A 20302-nucleotide genomic window follows, 5' to 3' on the forward strand; every position below is an offset into this window, starting at 1 on the left:
GCCTATTGTTATGACAGAAGTGACAATCTGGAGCTTTCTGAAATTGTTTCCTGCCTGTTTCACTGGCTCAGCTTATCCTTTGGACTGCCAGTCTTCTATTGAGGATGTCTGGAGTTTGTCTTTGGAGAGCACATTCGTATCAAGAAAAACACGTTTTGAAAGTCTTCTGCTCTAATCTCTTGAGCATGGAGAAGTGGTCCAAAAGCTCAGAAATTTGGCTGTTCTCTTTGGCTGATGGTTCTCCCTTTCCACCCATATTATGGCTGACCACAGGCTGCAACTGGACCTACTTTGTCATAGGCATACTCATAACTGCCTCCCCTTCCCTAATCCCCAGGAAGCTCTTGCTTCTTACTCACCAAAATGTGTACTTGGTCACAGTATTATTTACTTCTGCAGCATGATCCTCTGCATCTTCTGGCTGGCGTATGGACAAACGCACCCTGCTCACTGTAGAATGTTTGAGCCTGTGGAGAGCCCATTGCACAGTAATGGTTGTGGCAGTCACATTGGCAACCTCAAATCCCTCCACCGTGCGAGGCCCTGATAGGATGAGAGAGGGGAAATGCAGGAGATGGTTACAACTCACTCCATTTGACAGTGACACATTCATTTTATCTTCTTGGACAAGCACTGCTCCCCTGGAAGCCTCCTTCCCATCTCAATTGTTTCCTACAGAAGAAAAATGTCAGCCTGGGCTTTTGACAGGACTATTACAACAGATGGCTCCTTCCCTTATGGGGAGTACTGTATGTGGCACCTTGTAACCTCACCAGACTTTTCTGTTCCTGGAAAGCATTTTATTCTACAGTCAGAATCTCCCAAGAGACACCAAGTGACAGCTGTTAGTCCCGGTTTTATAGCAAACCTGTTCAGGGATGAACCACACAAATTTTTAAAAACCACTCTTCTCCATTCAGTGCAGTACAACATAGCTTAAAAAAACAAGGCTAAACTTGTCTGTTAACCGCCTATTCACTATCACATCACAGAAGAGAGAAGATTAGTAGGCAGAATGTGATCACAGTTCATAGAAAAAAAATAAAAATCCGATCCTCCAAAGAAAACGGGCAGGAGACACTAGATCATGCTTCTTATGACTATTTACTACCCTTATGCAGTCTCATCACAGTGCCAAAGAGAAGGTGATTGCTATGAACCAAACACTGTATGGAATTAGTTCCTAACAGAAGACAGCAAGGGACTATACCGTACCATTCCACTCAGATAATGGAAGATGCTCTTCCTCTAGTGGAAGGCTGTGCACATAGCTAAGAGGAGAAGTAGGATACAACTCACAATGTTCCCATGAAGCATGAGACTAGATCCTATGATCCTCATGCAGGCTAATCTATGGATTGAAAGTTTCCTGCCTCACTATTTCACTGTAACCCCTACACACTTTTGAAACTCTGCCCCCAGAGTCCAAGGGACCCAATGGAATAGAGTTGCAGTGGCAGAGAACAGCTTGGTAAAAATTTACCCATATCCTCCCAAAGTGGACTTTGTGTCACTGTAAATAAACCAACCTGTGCTCTGCTTAAAACAGTCTGGTCTGATCTGTGTCACTTTCCTACTCATTCCTAGTCTGTAGTTTGGACTAGCAGCATCCAACATATGAACTGGCACAGACCCCATGTGGTGAATATGATGCATGAAAAGACAGACATCTACCTAGAAATGCCTTAAGGAGTGAATTTATACACTGAATACAACAGCTTTCAATAAAAGCTTTTGTACTTAATCCTCAATGAATAAATAAAATATAAAGCAAGAGTTTCTTTTACAAACACTTGAGTGATTATTTTGTGTGCTGTGGCTATTTTTTTTTTGTTAAGTAGATACAGTTTCCACTTACAAATTCTTTGCAGGAAACAATGACTCTTATAATTGGTTGCTTCAAGATTATCAGTATAAGGAAAGCAAGATGATATTTATGCAGCCATTCTCCTTGTGGCTATTTTTTGTTCCTATATTACCTCACCTATTGCTTAACTGTTGCAGGCCAATGTTCTTGAAAATTTTTTTTTTTTGCTATATGACAATAACAACCCTGGATAAGCCTGAAGGATGTTTCTGCCATAAAAAGGTATTCTGTTGTTTTCTATTAATGTGAGGAACCCTGGAAAGACTCCTGCTAATATAGCCCTCATTGCTTCAGCCAAGCATTTCTGCACCTACAACTCTATTTCCTTGAAGGAACTACTCACTAGTACGAGTGACGAGCATGACAGGCTTGCTGATATCATTCTTGTTGTTCAAGTTGCGTTTGACTGAAAAGACAGAAATATTGTAGACTTTGCCGGAGGCTAGTGCCCGCAATTGGTGGGCAGCACGACTTCGGTCCACATAATCAGTCCTGCGGTAAGAGCCGTCGAAGGATACGTACGTCACGGCGTAGCCATCAATCATATTCTTGGCGGTTTGGTCCTTGGGAGGGCGCCAAGAGATTGACAGCCCAGTCTCCTCCACTCTTTCCACCTTTAGTGAAGTTGGTGGCAGCAGCTCTTCCAGGTGTTAGGTAAAACAAAACAGAATGGACATAATTAAACTCTGAGAAACACAGTTTGCTTATTCCACTATTAAAACATTCCTAGAAGAGGAAGCAAGAAAGCACAGTTTAATAAGAGTGTGCGTTCCGATCGTACCAAGCAAAAAATATACTAAAAAATATGGGATTTCTGAAAAATCCTGGATCAAAATACTTTGCCAGTATTGGGATCTGGGATTTTTTGGAAATCTCTAATTTTTTGGGGGGGGGGGATCCAATCTAATGGATTGCTGCCTTGACGTGGCAAGAGCGCTTGTGCATTTCAGCGAGGCTGTGGGCCATGCCATGCAGGGCCACCCAAGATGGACAGGCCACAGCTGAGAACGCAGACAAAATGTGATCCACCAGAGAAGGAAATGGCAAACCACTCCAGAAAACCCCATGGACAGTAACAAAAGGCTAAAAAATATTGTGCTGGAAGATGAGCCCCTCAGGTCAGAAGGTGTCCAATATGTTACTGGGGAAGAGCGAAGGGCAAGTCCAAGTAACCACAGAAAGAGTGAAGTGGCTGGGCCAAAGCCAAAAGGACGCTCAGCTGTGGATGTGTCTGATGGTGAAAGGAAAGTCTGATACTGCAAAGAACAATACTGCATTGGAACGTGGAATGTAAGATCTATGAATCAAAGTTGGATGTAGTCAAACAAGAGACGGCAAGGCTGAACATCAACATCTTGGGAATTAGTGAACTAAAATGGATGGGAATAGGTGAATTTAATTCAGTGGATCACTATATCTATTATTGTGAGCAAGAGACCTGTAGAAGAAATGGTGTGGCCTTTATAGTTAACAAGAGAGTGAGGAAGGCAGTAATGGGATACAATCTCAAAAATGACAGGATGATCTCGGTCTGTATCCAAGGCAAACCATTCAGTATCACGGTAATCCAAATCTATGCCCCAACCACTGATGCAGAAGAAGCTGAAGTGGACCAGTTCTATGAAGATCTACAACACCTTCTAAAATTAACACCAAAAAAAGATGTCCTCCTCATCATAGGGGACTGGAATGCCAAAGTAGGAAGTCAACAGGTAACCAGAACAACTGACAAGTTTGGCCTTGGAAAACAAAATGAAGCCAAGCAAAGGCTAATAGAGTTTTGTCAAGAGAACAAACTGGTCATAGTGAACACCCTTTTCCAACAACCTAAAAGGCAACTCTACACATGGACATCACCTGATGGGCAACACAGAAATCAGATTGATTATATACTCTGCAGTCAAAGATGGAGAAGCTTCTTACAGTCAGCAAAAACAAGACTTGGAGCCGACTGCAGCTCAGATCATGAGCTACTCATTGCAAAATTCAGGCTTAAACAGAAGAAAACTGGGGAAGCCATTAGGCCATTCAAGTTTGACCTTGATCACATCCCTTATGAATATACAGTAGAGGTGAAGAATAGGTTTAAGGAACTAGAGTTGATAGACAGATTGCCTGAAGAACTATGGACGGAGGTTCGTGACATTGTACAGAAGGTAGCAATCAGCACCATTCCAAAGAAAAAGAAATGCAAGAAAGTGGCTGTCTGATGAGGCTTTACAAATAGCTGAGGAAAGAAGGAAAGTGAAAGACAAAGGTGAAAAAGAAAAATTCACCCAACTGAATGTCTCCTGAGAAACTTGTATAAGGGTCAAGAAGCAATTGTCAGAACAGGATATGGAACAACTGATTGGTTTAGAACAGGAAAAGGAGTTCGACAAGGATGTATATTGTAAACTGCTTATTTAATTTATATGCAGAGTACATCATGCAGAATGCTGGCCTGGATGAAGATGAAGCCAGAATTAAGATTGCCAGGAAAAACATCAACAAACTCAGATATGCAGATGATACCACTCTAATGGCAGAAAGTGAAGAGGACCTAAAGAACCTCTTGTTGAGGGTGAAAGAGGAGAACACAAAAGTAGGCTTGAAACTCAACATCAAAAAAACTAAAATCATGGCATCTGGCCCCATCACACCTTGGCAAAAAGAAGGGGAAGACAGGGAAGCAGTGACAGACTTCACATTTCTGGGATCCAAGATCACTGCAGATGGTGACTGTAGTCATGAAATTAAGAGACATTTGCTCCTTGGGAGGACAGCTATGGCAAACCTGGGCAGTAAGAAGAAGATGATGATTTTGGATTTATATCCCGCCCTATACTCTGAATCTCAAGAGTGGTCACAATCTCCTCTACCTCCCCCCCCCAACAAACACCTTGTGAGGTAGGTGGGGCTGAGAGTGCTTTTACAGCAGCTGCCCTTTCAAGGACAGATTCTATGAAAGCTATGGCTGATCCAAGGCCATCTCAGCAGGTGCAAGTGGAGGAGTGGGGAATCAAACCCGGTTCTCCCAGATAAGACTCTGTGCACTTAACCACTACACCAAACTGGCTATAAGCAGACATCACCCTGCCCACAAAAGTCGTATAGTCATATAGTCAAAGCGATGGTATTCCCAGTAGTAATGTATGGCTGTGAGAGCTGGACCATAAGGAAGGCCGAGCGCAGAAGAATAGATGCTTTTGAGATGTTGTGCTGGAGAAGACTCTTACAAGTCCCTTGGACTGCAAGAAGATCAAATCAGTCAGTCCTAAGGGAAATGAACCCTGACTGTTCCCTGGAAGGTCAGATGCTGAAGCTGAAGCTTTGGCCACCAAATGAGAAGGGAGCACTCACTGGAGAAGATCCTGATGCTGGGAAAGACAGAAGGCAAAAGAAGAAGGGGACGGCAAAAGATGAGATGGCTGGACAGCATTACTGATGTAACAAACACGAATTTGAGCAGACTTTGGAGGATGGTGGAAGACAGGAGGGCCTGGCATGACTTTATTCATGGGGTCGCAAAAAGTCGGACTCAACTTTGCAACTGAACAACAACAATCGACCTGAACTGGGGGGGGGGGGGGGGAATTGCACACCCCTACAGTTTAATGCAAGTCAGATGCAACAAAGTGTTAAATAATCTCATATTTTACAATAATATTATTGCTAATACTATTTCTGCTCTTCAATTAAAAAAAATTTGAAAAGATAGAACTCCATGGGTCAGTTAGGCCAGGTCAGGTGCTTATCCAGGCTATTCTTGCCATGGTGAAGCAGAAGGTGGGCATGTTCTTGCCTATCAAACAGCATACTCTGCTGATATCTCTCAATTTTTTAAAAAAGGAAGCATCACAGTTTGGATTTTTGTGTGACTATGGATATCCAGCAATGGCAGCTTGTGCACTGAGAATACAACCTCAAGTTGCTGTCTGTCCCATTTAAGATCTATAAAATAAAATCCCCACACTGCTTATTTGGCATCTACCATTTCCTTAGGTCAACATGGTTAACAACAACTATCACAAACAATCATGGGAATGTCCTTTGGATCTGTTTACCTTTCTCACAGTTCTTGCCAGTGTAGCCCGCTTTGCAGGTGCAGTTATGAGATCCGTTGCTGGGAAGACAGTAGCCTCTGCTCCCACATGGGTTGGAGAAACAAGGGTCACTAGCTGGGGAGGAGGGTTAAAATTAACACTTCAGAATGGCAGCTTTTAAAATCAATGCAGGCTTCCCTAAGAAGGCATGGAAATTTGTCAGAGGTGGCTCAAATGCCTCCATGAGAATGCTTATTTGCTTGTTTCCTAATTTGTCTGGAAGCAAAATGCTAATGAGAAATTTTGAAGAAACTAAAAAGTTACTTCTCAGGGGTTTTTTTTTAGTGTTAGGTTTCCTGTTTTGCATCTACCATTTTCTGGGACCCACACAGGTAGCAATTGTTTTCTGTTCTAGGCTTACCTATTTCACAATGGTAGCCAAAGAAGCCCTCTGGGCAGACACACAGGTAGGAACCACTGTAATTTTCACATTCTCCTCCATTCCGACAAGGGTTTGATTCACAGGCATCCACTTCTGGAGGGCATAAATACACTCACTCAGATATCTGTAGGAGGTGTCACATGGAATTAAGAGGATGACTGCATCTGGTAGAGAATATCCCTTGTAAAGATGCCTGTTGTAGTGCAGTGCATAAACTTCCAGTGAAAACCTCCCCAGGGCCACCAAACCATTCATTTCTCTCCCCAGTAGCACACTTATTTAAACTTTTAACGTTGGAGCTACACATTGTTCTGCATTGAAGGATTGATCTTCTGCAATTTTCTGGATTTACTATTTTTCTCATTATACATTTACTCCAAAATAAATCCCCTTTCTGTACCTCCCTGCAATTTTCCTTTTGTTCCTTGGCTTTCAGCTTAATTAATTAAATCCTGCTTCTTTTACATTAATAAAGTAACTATTTCATAATAATAAAATTATGACAAATATAACTCTTCTTGTTTTTATTATGGGTAATAACCTTACAGGTTTTTTTTAAATTAACAATGGTTTTGGCAGACTATAAAGTGAAAACAGTATGTAACCTCTGACCAGCTAGTAATATACAATTGATTAGGTAGAAAGGGAAATGCGATTTTGGGCTGTATCAACAGTATAGTGTCCAGATCAAGTGAACTGATGGTATTGCTTTGATTAGACCTCACCTAGAGTACTGTGTTCAGTTCTGGGAAGAGGAGGAGGAGAATATCATGATGATGATATTGGGTTTATATCCTACTTTATAATCTGAATCTCAGAGTCTCAGAGCGGTCACAATCTCCTTTACCTTCCCCACCCCCCACACACACAACAAACACCTTGTGAGGTAGGTGTGGCTGAGAGAGCTCTTACATCAGCTGCCTTTTCAAGGACAACTCCTATGAGAGCTATGGCTGACCCAAGGCCATTCCAGCAGCTGCAAGTGGAGGAGTGGGGAATCAAACCCAGTTCTCCCAGATAAGAGTCAGCACACTTAACCACCACACCAAATTGGCTCTCAGACCAGCCAGAAGGATACAGACCAGTTGGAATGTATCCAGAGGAGGACAATGAAGATGGTGAGGGGTCTGGAGATCAAATCCTATGAGGAAAGGTTGAAGAAGCTTGGTATATTTAGAATAGAGAGGAATGACTGAGTTGTGATATGATAGCCATCTTTCAAGTACTTGAAGGGCTGTCATATGGAGGATCTTGCTGAGTTGTTTTCTGTTGCCTCAGAAGATCAGACCAGAACCAATGAGTTGAAATGAAATCAAAAGAGTTTTCAGTTAAACATTAGGAAGAACCTTAGAGCAGTTCCTCAGTGGAACAGGTTTCCTTGCAAGGTGGTGGGTTCTCTTTCTTTGGAGGTTTTTAAACAGAGGCTAGATGGCCACCTGACAGCAATACTGATTCTGTGAACTTAGACAGTTTATGAGAGGGAGGGCAGGAATGATTGTATCAGTTCTTAGTTCTCCTGACCCTTTCTTGCACACCCAGAGAAATACCAATCACCACTTTGGGATCAAGAAGCAATTTTCTCCAGGTCAGTTTTGCCATCTTCTCAGCATGGAGAAGGAGTCACTAGGGACATGGGGAGGGAGGTAGTTGTGCATTTCCTGCATCATGCAGAGGATTGGACTAAATGATCCTGGAGATCTCTTTCAACTCTATGATTTTATAATTCAGGAATTTTCCAAGAAAACATAGGATGAGGCCAGAAAATGTCCTTCTGCATGCTGTAATGTTCAGGTTCATGGCTACTGTGGAACTAGTCACAACACACTCCTCCCCCAATCTATATCACTGTCAGTGTTATCAATACCAAGTGGAGTTATAATCCAAGTCCATTGATGTCAATGGGCTTAGAAGAGTGTAATGACACTGTGTAGTGCTGAGGTTATGTGCAGGCTGTACTGCTATCCGTCTTGCTGTGAACTGTGGAAATATCTGTCTGTCTGTCACAATGTTTCAGGCTGAAGACCAGCTTTGCTGCACAGCCAACCTCTAAACCACCCCATTCTACACCCTTATAGCTTCCAGATTCAGAACTACTGAGAAAGCATGACGAAGGAGGCAGAACTGTCTCCCACTACTACCACCACTTCCCTATCCCCACCTACAGACTTTGTGTCCCTCTGCACAATCCCATGGGCTCACAATTTGTAAACTGAAATTCAAACAACTAACACAGCTCCTGTTAGTTTAAGCAATTTTGAAGATACATTAATTTGCATAATTTAGTCTGTAAAGAATTTTGCATTTATTTCCTGTTTATATAACTAGAAGCTAACATTTAGAGGGAAGAAGGTATTAGGGTGTGCAAAGTGATCTTGGCTCAGCAATACAGCATCGGTAGAATGCTCCAGATACAGTTAATATATATAACTGGCCTGGAGAAAATTGCTTCCTGACCCACTACTTATAATTGTGTGAGAATCCATGTATCCAAGTATACATATTCTCTCTTGGATACATGGATTCTCACACAATTATAAGTAGTGGGTCAGGAAGCAATTTTCTCCAGTGACTAGCCTCATAGCATATCCAGGACCCACACTAACATACAGAAATAGAAGGAGAATAATAACAGATCAGAATTGACTTCATTGTGTGGTCAGTCACCCCAGAGAATCACAGTGAGCTTTTAAGTTGGCCAACACATGCACTGTGTCCTGAAATATATCTGATTGGAAAATGTCAGTGTTGCAAGTCTTTAGATAGCATTCTTTAGGTCACAGAATTGTGACAAATTTCATTTTGCCACTGCTGGTCCACATGGACTTATGAGGCCCATACAGCTAAAATATAGCTGAACTGTTGTAGGAAACAAGTTCCAAATTAAAGGAGAGGTGGGAAGGAACAGTGGCTTATATGGCTGTAAATTCTAAAGATAAACATCACCCAGAAATCAATAGTAAGAGAAAATAAAATTATCTACAGCAGTGAGGACAATGGAATCTCAGGATGTCCTGGATATTCAGTTAAAATAGTACTGAAAATCCCAATAAGGGCCTTTATCAGTCCCTCTTTTTACCCGTTTCACACTGGGTTCCAATGAAGCCTTCAGGACAACGACAGATAAATGATCCTGGCATATCTTTACAAATTCCACTGTTTTTGCATGGGTCTGACTGACACTCATCAATCTCTGTGAATGGAAAAAGAGAAGGGGGGAAGCTATAATGACTTTATTAGCACAATGTCATAATGAAAAGGAGCAACCAGAAGCAGATTAATTTAGTCCTTGCTAGTGTGGTTAGTTCCTTTTAAAACCATTTTATCAGCTTGTTCCAATTATTATTTTGTATTTGTTAATCATCTTGAGTGGGTCTCTGGAGCAGCATACAGATTATTAAATAAAAGAGTAACCTCACAAAGCTGTTATGAGGATAAATGAGAAGAATTTGTATTTTTCAAATAGAAAGTACTGTAGGCATTAGTAACAACTACTGAGTTAGATCCAGACAGTTCCATAGGTGCAAGGATTTCCACACACAGGGAATGATTTTTCTGCCTCCCCATTCCCACAGCAGTCTGAAATCTGTTCTTCTAAAAAAACCTGTTATTGGAGGATGGGTGTGGGGGAAAAGGGTCCCCAGAAACAAGATCTTGAGGAAGCATTTCAGGTTGCCATGTGAGGGAGTCATGGGAAAATCACACTTTGTGAGCAGAAATCTTTGTGTCTGTGGAAACACTAGTCTGCGTCCAACTCATCTACTTATTATAAATGTACTCTAAAAATTTCCCTTTCAGTTAACTGATCTGCTGCTTTTAACAGAGAAAGGCACTACCTTAAATCTGCATTATTTTATTGTTTAATAAGCAGTTCTTTCCATTCCTTTCAGAATGCAAGGTTTTCTATGTCAATTGTATTAAGGGTTGTATTTCTTTATTTCTTTTATTTGAGAAAATTGTATTTTTCTGTGTGAAAATACAATGGCAAGTTATGCAGTCCTTCCCTGTTGCTCTGTTCAGAGAGTTTAAAGAAAACACTCTCATGAAAGAAATTACTGATCATCCAGCGCCAGCCTTTGCCAGTTTCCCCTCCTGCTTATAAAGGCCGGCTATAGAGAAACAAAGTAATGCTATCAAGCCGTGCAACTGAAATCATTAAAAAATAAACCATTTTCTCTTTTAAATATTTCCACCAGATTTTCAAGAATAAAACATTGGGACGCAAGCACTGCATCTCTTGAAAGCAACTTGGGCATGTTGGTCACATTATGGGCTGAATCCAGACAATATTTCTGCAGACACAAGAATTTCTGTCTACAAAACATGATTTTCTTGCCTTCCACACTCCTGCAGCAGCATGAAATGCCTCACCAAATCTTGTCTCTGAGAAAGAGGGGACCTTGAGAATAGGATTTCAGGGGGGCATTTTGAGAGGTGGAAAAAAATCACATTCTGCAGGCAGAAATCTTTGTGAAAACATTAGTTTGGATCCAACTTGATAATTTATTCACTGTCACTACAAGTGACATTTTTTTGTTTTCAGTTTGTTTTGGAGTACACTGGACAATGATGTTTAATTGAGCCACCCAGCAGCACTCTTTTTGTTATAGAAGATCAATTTGTTTAAAGTTGTAAAAGTGGGGTTCCCAGCTCTGGACTGGAAAATACCTGGAGATTTAGGAGGTGGAACCTGAGGAGGGTGAGGCTTGGGGAGGGGAGGGACTTCAATGATATATAATGTCATAGAGTCCACCTTCCAAAGCAGCCATTTTCTCCAGCTGAACTAATCTCCTTCACCTGGAGGTTGGCACCTTATATAAGAGAGAGGGAGTAGCCAAAGGACACCCTCTACCTTTAGTTGGAAAAAATAATTCAGCAAATATGTTCCATTCAGCAAGTTTCCACTTGACCTTTTGTTGCATAGTGATTGGTTACAGCAGGGGTCCTCAAACTATGGCCCGCGGGCCAGATGCGGCCCGCTGAGGACGTTTATGCGGCCCGCCGGGTTATGGCAAAATCAGACCGGAAGTGACGTTCGACCTAAACTCACGTTAGCAACGCACACTTCCGGCACTGGGCTGAGGCGGCAGAGACAGAGTGTGAGGTGATACCGAGGTGAGGTGAGTTCCCAGGCCGGGGTGTGTGGTGTGGGGAAGGTAGAGAGATGCAGAAGACGGAGAACTGACGACCCACACCTTGTACAGTAACGGCAGTCCGGCCCTCCAACAGTCTGAGGGACAGTGAACTGGCCCCCTATTTAAAAAGTTTGAGGACCCCTGGGTTACAGTATTCATGAATTAGTTGTTAATTATTTGTTCCTGGGAGATTTCTGGGGGGAGGAGGAGGAAGAATAACTATTTCCACTTTGCAGAGTGAATCTGCTGCTCATGTTATATTTGTACTTTCATTCCCCACAACTTTTTAATTAAGTTCTGTAAAGTACAGTTGGATATTTAACATAGAATAATCAGATACATAATAAAATCTTATTACAACTACATCAGCTTATTAGAACAACACAACAATCCATTCTAGAAAATTAAACATTACTAATTACAGTTTATTTCCATCTCAATAAAATGAATTAACAAGTATTAGTAGCCTTTACTTCGATGTTCAGACTTAGAAACATAGTAATTTATTAACTCTATAGTTACCTAGGATGCATATTATGGTTTGCCATGTATCCTAATACTGGATATCATGTTTCACTAAATTTAGAACAGTTAGTACTAGAATTTGTTTGTAACAGATTGTCTGTTATTTTTGCTATAATAAAATATCCCCATATCTTGTCATACCATAGGGAAAGTGAAGGTGCCATTCCGTCTTTCCATTTTAACCAATTTAAGTGCTACTAATAGAGTTGTAATCAGCTGCTTTTGTGTTTGTGTGGATGGGAGATATTTCTAAAAATTCAAAAGCAACAATTCTGGGATAAAAATCAATTTGCAGCCTGTTATTTCATATATGTGCAACACTACATCTTGCCAAAACTGACTGATACAAATGCACTTCTACCAGCAATAAATAAAGTTTTCTAGATGTCCACAATTCTTCCAGTACTTTGGATTTTTTTCTTGATTTATGTGATGCTGTCTTGAAGGTGTTAGGTACCATCTGATGATTAATTTGCATGATTGTAACCTAGTATTTATAATATTGTTGTACTTTCATTATAGCACTGTAACAATCACACACACAAATAAAAAATAACAGCGATTTTGCCAGAAGCAAGAACTTGATCTCTCTGCTCCTAAATTGATAACTCTTCATTAATGTTGCAGTTAACTGCAGGAGAGAATAGAAAAAGTAAATGGGAAGCAAAAAGAAAGGGAAAGAAATTAAAAGGGGCTACAGCCTAGAGAAACCTTAGCATATTGACTGTCCATGCTGGGCCAGCATGGTGCTACAACTGCATTTTATGTTTTAAAAAATCAGGTCAGGAGGACAGTGGGTTGCCAAGAATGTCCTTTAAAACTGAGTGAATGAACATGGCAATTCCAAACTGAACAGATATTGTAGATGTCCCCCTTGCTTATAAAGTACAATGAAAACTACCCATTACAAATGCCTGGCTTTTTATAAAAGTTAAAATCTTTGGTTCACATATCGTTGGAGTTCCAAAGATAAGGCATTTCTTGCTTAGACCTTTTTACTTTTGTAATTAAAGAAACCTGCGCAAAATTCTCTTCCAGATGTGAACAGGATCCAACTCCATCTACTGACCTTTAGCTGTACATTCATCCAATAAAAACTATTCCATTTCTCATAGTCATTTATATCAGCATCACCACTTCTTTTGCCCTTCCCACTATGTTCTCATTCTTTCTTTCCCAACTCCAGGGAGATCACAAATTAGAATCTATGTCTTCACCACCAAATGGAAGGACAGATTGCCGTGAGAACTCTGCTTTGCACTGCAGCTGGTTTAATGAAACCTCTATGCTTTTCAGGGGACCCTACTTTTCAAACAGCTGTAGTTAAACAACCACCATAAAATGAGGATGGCCCCTCATTGAAGTTTCCATGGTCCCCACTTGAACAGCAATGGGAGCCAAGGCTAGGCAAGCTGGGAAAGCTGCCACCTAGAAAGAGGTCTCTATAATCTCCCCAAATTCTATACCATATTCACAACTCCCCTCCCCAGGCCCCATCCACAATTGAAACAAGGCCTAAGTATGTGTAATTGGAAAAGTTTATATGACTGCGCATGCTCATGTTCTTCCTTTGCATCTCTGTTTCCTCTTTCTTTGTTCCACTCCCTCACACACATACCCCAGGTCAAAGTTTACGTTTTAAACTTCTTGCAACAGGGATATTTCTTTTTGGTTATGTCATTGTAAGCATATTGTTAACAATGATGGCCTATGTTAGCAACATCACAATGAGATGCCCTGGCAAATATATTTCCACATTCTCTTACCCAACTCACAGTGGTGTCCTGTGTAGCCAGCTTTGCATAAGCACAGGAAAGCAGCGATTCGATCTTTACAAGAGCCCCCATTCAGGCATGGCTGAGATCTGCATTCATCAATTTCTACAAGAGATGGCAGAAGGGCACCTATCATCTATCTAGAACGGAAGGTTTGAGGAAAGCACCCCTCCCTTTAAAAAAGTTATCTTCCTCTCAAAAAAATGTTATGTACAAAAATATATATAAAACAGCTGACACACAAGAATTGGTGCATTTTAGAAGCAAACCTCTTGAGCAGTAGTACAGAAAATGGAAAATCTGAAGAAAACTCACACAGACACAAGATTCAGTTCAAGCAGAGAGACCATTTAACTGCCAGAGATAGCCACAGAAGTGTTGTTAAGAGAAATGTCAGTGTTAAACCAAACATATACTAGGTACCACAATTAGATGCCAATAAGTTGTCCATTAGTCTCATACCGGTCTGTAGAGTTTGCTTCTTTTTCACAGCATAGTAAATTAATTCTACTCATATGTCAGCATTGTCTTGCTTAATATTGCTGGTTTTAATCATTTATAAAAGCTTATCAGCAGAATAATTTTATTGAACTCTAAAAACACCATGGTTTCCAGGGCAGAACATACCGCCCAGGCTGCTAGCACCTTCAGTATGCAGCACAGCAAGAATAGCTTCCCCCCCTTATTTATAGCAAGCTTGCTCTGTACACCATACAACTATGATACATTTTATCAGAAAATGGGAACAAAAAGCTTTAATCTCAGAAGGGAAGGTGAGATATAAACAAAGGAAGACTGACCCCTCTCTTGATGCCCACTTAAACAGAGTGTGCCAACACATGGATTTCCCAGGGGGAGAAAGCGCAGTTAATTTAGGAGCAGGCTGCACGTTTGCACAGCTCCACCATGTGATCAGCTTGGTACTGGAGCCAAGGAGACCAGTTTATGCTCTCCTTTTTCCTCCTCCTTCAATACTAATCATTTGTCAATCCTGTGTGGCATAAATCCCAGAAAACCTAAGAATAATTTTTTAAAAGCAAGAGAAAGGCTAGTTCTGTTCAGTCTTTCCCAGGAACTTGGGTGGTATTGCCACTGTAAGTTCCGTTGAATTTTCAAAGTCAGCAGGGATGATTACTTGAAGTTCTGTAGCAATTACAGTTCAAAAATTAAACTTATTATTTTCTTTCCTCTCTTTCTCACACACAAACATACATTCTCACACAGCCATAAATCCATTTACCATTACACTCTGGAGGATCACTCCAGGCGCCTTGTGCTCTGCAAATCCTGGGGTTGCTGTGGGAACTCAGCATGTACCCCAGATCACACTGGTACTCTGCCAGAGATCCCATTTTTGTAGAGTTAAATGACACCTGGGCATGCTTTATCTGATTGGGGATACCACAGTCTACCTCTAGAAGGAAAAAATGAGATAAAGGGAAGGAGAAAGGTTATACAGCAATTCATTTATTACAGTTTATATGCTGCATGGTGAATACCATTTACTTAATTAAAGGGTTTGTATTGATGAGGTCACTAGCAAGGTTGGAAACAAAGTTCTCCATGTGTGTCTTAATGCATTTTCACCTTGGTAAAGGAGAGATGTTGCAGCTTTCAGGAAAATCTCACAGAGACCCAGTTCCTTTTTTCCCAGTGACAGGGGAAAGTTCTGATGGTTACAACTTTCTGTAGGAAGTATTTAAAACTACTTAGCATTTATCAAAGTCATGAATACAGCCATCTGCAGCCAACGCCTGGAACCGGAACTTTAAAATATTTGGGCATAACCTTTAATTACAATCTCAAACAGAAAGTTCACCGTGACAGAATAATAAATATAGCTAGTTGTTCTTCATCTCAAATTAAACAGTTTTCTTATAAAAAAGGTAACCAATGTTTGCCTGTCGCAATCAGAGCTTTTAATGCTAAAACACTATCACAAATTTTGTATGGTATCCCTCTGTGGATTAATGCTCTGAACCAAAAAATAGCAAATATCCAGGCTGCATTTCTGTGACAACTTTTAGGAATCTCCAACTGTGTTCCTTATTTTGTAATCTGTTCAGAAACAGGCCAATCTCTGATTGAAACAAAAGCTTGGACTCTAACTTTTAAATAATGGTTACGGATATTTTATAAGACTGAACCAGCTAGCTTGCTCAACTATCTAAAAAGAGACCTTTATAATGCTGCTTGGCAAGGTGGAATCATGTCAAAGCTCAAACACATGGGAATTGCAATTTTTATCTGATGAATCTTATAATTTTAGATTTATCAAACAGAGAATCTTAGATCTAGAATCTCATAAACTGTGTCCTGTCCAATTTTATACTTGTTCTGCCTCACTTGGACTTGATCAGATGGCCAGGAAAATGGCCAAATATTTATCTGAACTAGATAATCCGCAACATCGGAGAGCTTTTATGCTGGCTAGGATGAATGCATTACCCTCCAATGTTCTCTATGGGAGATTTCTTCAAATCCCCTTTAGCGAGAGACATTGTCTATGTGGGTCAAGCTTGTCAAATTCCATCCAGCATATTTTATTGAACTGTCAACTGTATACTAATCTCTGGAAGTTTCTGTTATATAGTCTCACCTTACTGTCCTACATTCAAGAAAATAGGATTGATTGCGGTTTCCTATAAAATGACAACATAATCGATATCACAAAAGCTGTTGCCAAATTCTTGGCTGAAATTGTTAAAAATTATTCTAAGCAGGTTTTATTGTGATTTTTATCTTTGTTTCACCTTTTATGCTTTGAACAGACACATTTGATTGTTGTTTGGTTGACAAGTCTCTGTATATCTCTTTTCGTTATGCCAATAAAGGTGTGATTGGATTGGATTGAAACTTTCTGTATTCTTTACCTGCCTGACAGTGTCTTCCTGTGTAACCAGCTGGGCATGAGCAGATATAGCTGTTGCCAAGATCCTTACAAGTGGCTCCATGTTCACATGGATTCAAGAGGCAAGGAGAAGGGGCTGCAAGACAGAAGCAGTCCCAATAATAGCAGTACCATAGGAGCTTAGTATTAAGAATGGTCCCAAAATTCATAATAATCTGAGTCAGTACACAAATTTGTCTAACTTAAAAATACTGGCTGTATTAATTAATTATCATATTAATTGAACATCATTTCCCTCCAAAGGTCTGGCTTAGAATATTAAACAATATTTTGCATATGTATAATACAGCAGGCCAGATACCAAAAGACAGCTGCTTTATAGATGCACATACATTAGTTCTCTAGGGTCAGCCCTTACTCTGATTGGTTGTGATACCAAACTAGATGACCTACACAGCAAGCCTTCTACAGGTGTATACATGTATTTTCATTATCTCATGGAAGATAAGTCTATCAGTGGCTTCTAGTCAAGGTGATTTAAAGGGAGCCTCCACATTCAGAGGCAGTAAACCTCTGAATACCAGTCAGGAGGTAACCTTAAGGGAAGGCCTCAGCCTCTGTGCCCTGTTTTTGAACCTCCAGAATAATTGCTTGGCCACTGCATGAGACAGGATGCTGGAACAGATGGACCACTGGTCTCATTCAGCAGGGTTCTTATATTCTTGTTAACCCTTTACTCTTGAGGGCAATACAAGCTATGTGACCAGATAATCTAATCAAGCAGATTGGTGGTAAATCCTTGTGTTTTTGCAAACATTTTATGTGATCTCCCATCCAGAACTGAAACTCTCTATTGTTCCTGTGTTTGTGGTGAGAGCAGGGTTTAAATTTCCAAGTATTCTCTGCTACAGCTGATGTTGGGGGAGAATACAGAGCAGGTGAAACCAAACTCCAATTCTCAGGAGGCAATACAATAATAATGTGCATGGGTGTGGTACCATCAGCAAGCATGCATCAACATTACAAGCTGGGAGAGATTCACAGAAAACAGGCAGAAAAAACAAACTTTCCAAATGCTTGCTGAGAAACTTAGAAATACTGAGCTGATTCCAAATCGAACCAAGGGAAGTTTGGCTGTCCCTACTTAACACCATTAACTTCTAATCCTAGTAATGCATAACTTCTAGTAATGCAGTCCACTGCAGGTTAATTTTGGTAACTCAGAACTAATAACAGCTATGCGCAGAGCATCTGGCTGCTGTTGAACCTAAACTAGCATTTCTGGTTGGTGTCCAAAATAAATTCAGCATCTAACCTTATATAAAACAAAAAATAGAATTTATTGCAATCCAAACCGACATTTCTAAATAAAAAATTAGATAACTGGTAATACCTAGAGATTCAGTAATGACTTATTCTGGTGTCACAAAACTATAATCCCCTTTTAAAAGCAAATGTGGTACTTTTGATACCAGTCATATATTTAACAACTTCTTGCATTGTTACAGATCCCCAGATGGATATAGTACAGGAAATGGACATAATATGTTGTCTTAGTAGGAAATTCTTCTACAATGATGCCCACAAATCATAACCCAACTTGGTTACTAAGCAACAGTCCAGTGAGTTGAGCAAGTTAGCATCAAGTGAGTGTGTTTAATATAAAAGGTGAGTGCCTGCTAAAACTTTTTGCTATCCTACCTTTCCTCTAAGGAGTTCAATATACATGTTTTTCTCAATTTTTTCCTCAGAACAAACCTGTGAAGTTGGTTAGTCTTGAAGAGATTTGATGAACCAAGTGTTTGATTCAGTATAAGGTAGCTTCATATGTTCATATGTACTCACCAAAGGTCATCCAATGAGATACATGGCTCAGGGGGAACTGAACCAGTTTCTCGGGACCTAGTTTAGCACCCTCTATATTATACTTGGTCTATAGAGATCTGCTGAAAAGTAAAAGACATCACAGTCTCTTTTTTCCTTCTCCTTGAATTGTGGGGATTTGTTTGGGATAAGATATCAGCAGGGACTTTCATTTCTCTCAAACGTATAGTAAAGGTTCTTCTTTTTAAGCAACACGCTTTCTGAGGACTAGCCAGCAACAACACCTATAAATACTTCTCTAAAATGTGACCCCTTTGATCACTCAAGCTGGAAAACCTAAGAATCTGTGCCTGCTACTTGATGAACTGGTAAGGTCAGGAGAAAACCATAAGATTTGTTACTGATGCCTAGGGAGCTACAGACCAAGCCTTTTGGTTCACAGCTACTGTTTCAATAAAATAAATGCCAGACAAACAGCCCTCCCATTTCATACTTATTTCGCAGTGTCGTCCTGAATATCCAGGGAGGCAGTCACATTTGTACTTGCCAATATAGTGGAAGCAAGTGCCCCCATTCTGACAAGGGCCAGAAGCACAGGGATCAGGTTTACCTGTAAGAGAAGGAAGAAACAGGTTATATTAGAAGAGGTCCCAAGATGTTTCATGGACTTTGCTCATCTACAACAATTGCTGCAACACATTTAAGTGGGGGTACCTATCTCACAGTGCTTTCCCGTGAAGCGGTACGGGCAGGTGCAGTGGTATTCACCATCTGATTCCTTACATGTCCCTCCATTGCGGCATGGTCCAGAACTGCAAAGCTTTGGCCTTGCTGGTAACAGAAAAGTGTCAATAGTGATTGCAGGCCCATTTAAAAAGATCATTCATACTGCAGAGACAGATGCCAGAACTCCACTTCAACTATTTTCCAGTTTTCTCACTAGTCTAGAACTCCCTATCCCTTCACTGATCTTTCCTCCATTTTGTTTGGGAAACATTTCAGCTATTTATACATGCCCAAAGCCATTTATCTATGTGCTTGCTTTTAGACCCCTTGATCTACAGCTCAGTGCCTGTTTATAGAGAAAAATGCCCAAGAATTCTGCTGTAATAACTGGAACACTTGTCAGATTCAACAAACTAGTTTTTCAGTCAATTTTCCCACTATTTTCTTTTTTGACTGGTTAAAGTGCTACTCTTTTTCCAAGCCATTACTGCTTAGAAATGACTTCCTTGGGTTCCCGAGGAAGGGGTTAACAGCGCCCCCCCCCAGCCATTTCCACTGGTGAAAATGGCAGAGGAAAGCCTGAAACCCCTTCTTCCTAGTAGTGTTTAGACATGGATCAAAACACTGCTAAGGGTAGGGTTGCCACAGCCTGCTGGTGGAGGCGGGGGTCCCTGCCACCAGGCCCAGCCTCCTGCTGATCAGCTGGCTGGTGGGGGACTTACCAGGAGAAAGATGAAAGCCTAAGCCACATTGCTGGTGTTACACAGGAAGTGACATCATTACAATAGCAATGTCTGGGCTATGCTCTGGTATTTGGGCAACAACTCTATGGTAGGAGCTGTTTCTACCCAAATATTAGAGCATTGCAGTGATGGCACAGCGTGATGATGTCACTTCCGGTGCAATGTCAGCAACATGGCCTGGGTCTTCCTCGTTCTCCTGGTATGTCCCCCTCATCCCCTGCTGGCTGCCAGGTCCCAGCTAAGGGGAGGATGAGCTTCAGGCTTCCTTCTTTTGCCATTTTCACCACTTGGAAACAGCTGCAGGGTGGGCTGTTTACCCCTTCCTCCACAGCTGACGAAAATTACATGAACCTATGTGTGATAATAGTTTAGGCACCTGTGTCCTAACTCAG

At 40.9% G+C, this 20302-nt stretch overlaps 1 protein-coding gene across 2 annotated transcripts in view; it reads right to left on the minus strand.

Moving 5' to 3' along the window:
- The window catches only part of SNED1 (sushi, nidogen and EGF like domains 1), an 89626-nt gene that overhangs the window by 16702 nt on the left and 52622 nt on the right, over positions 1-20302 (minus strand). For both annotated transcript variants that reach the window (XM_060242100.1, XM_060242101.1), the window contains 10 exons: positions 19156-19272; positions 18935-19051; positions 16640-16753; positions 15007-15180; positions 13758-13871; positions 9411-9524; positions 6314-6427; positions 5914-6027; positions 2211-2507; positions 360-543 (listed from right to left, as the gene is read on the minus strand). In XM_060242100.1, the coding sequence (XP_060098083.1) occupies positions 360-543; positions 2211-2507; positions 5914-6027; positions 6314-6427; positions 9411-9524; positions 13758-13871; positions 15007-15180; positions 16640-16753; positions 18935-19051; positions 19156-19272 (1459 nt within the window). The remainder of the gene's footprint in view (positions 1-359; positions 544-2210; positions 2508-5913; positions 6028-6313; positions 6428-9410; positions 9525-13757; positions 13872-15006; positions 15181-16639; positions 16754-18934; positions 19052-19155; positions 19273-20302) is intronic.

The sequence above is a fragment of the Heteronotia binoei genome, chromosome 6 (assembly GCF_032191835.1).
Source record: "Heteronotia binoei isolate CCM8104 ecotype False Entrance Well chromosome 6, APGP_CSIRO_Hbin_v1, whole genome shotgun sequence".
Lineage (NCBI taxonomy): Eukaryota > Metazoa > Chordata > Lepidosauria > Squamata > Gekkonidae > Heteronotia > Heteronotia binoei.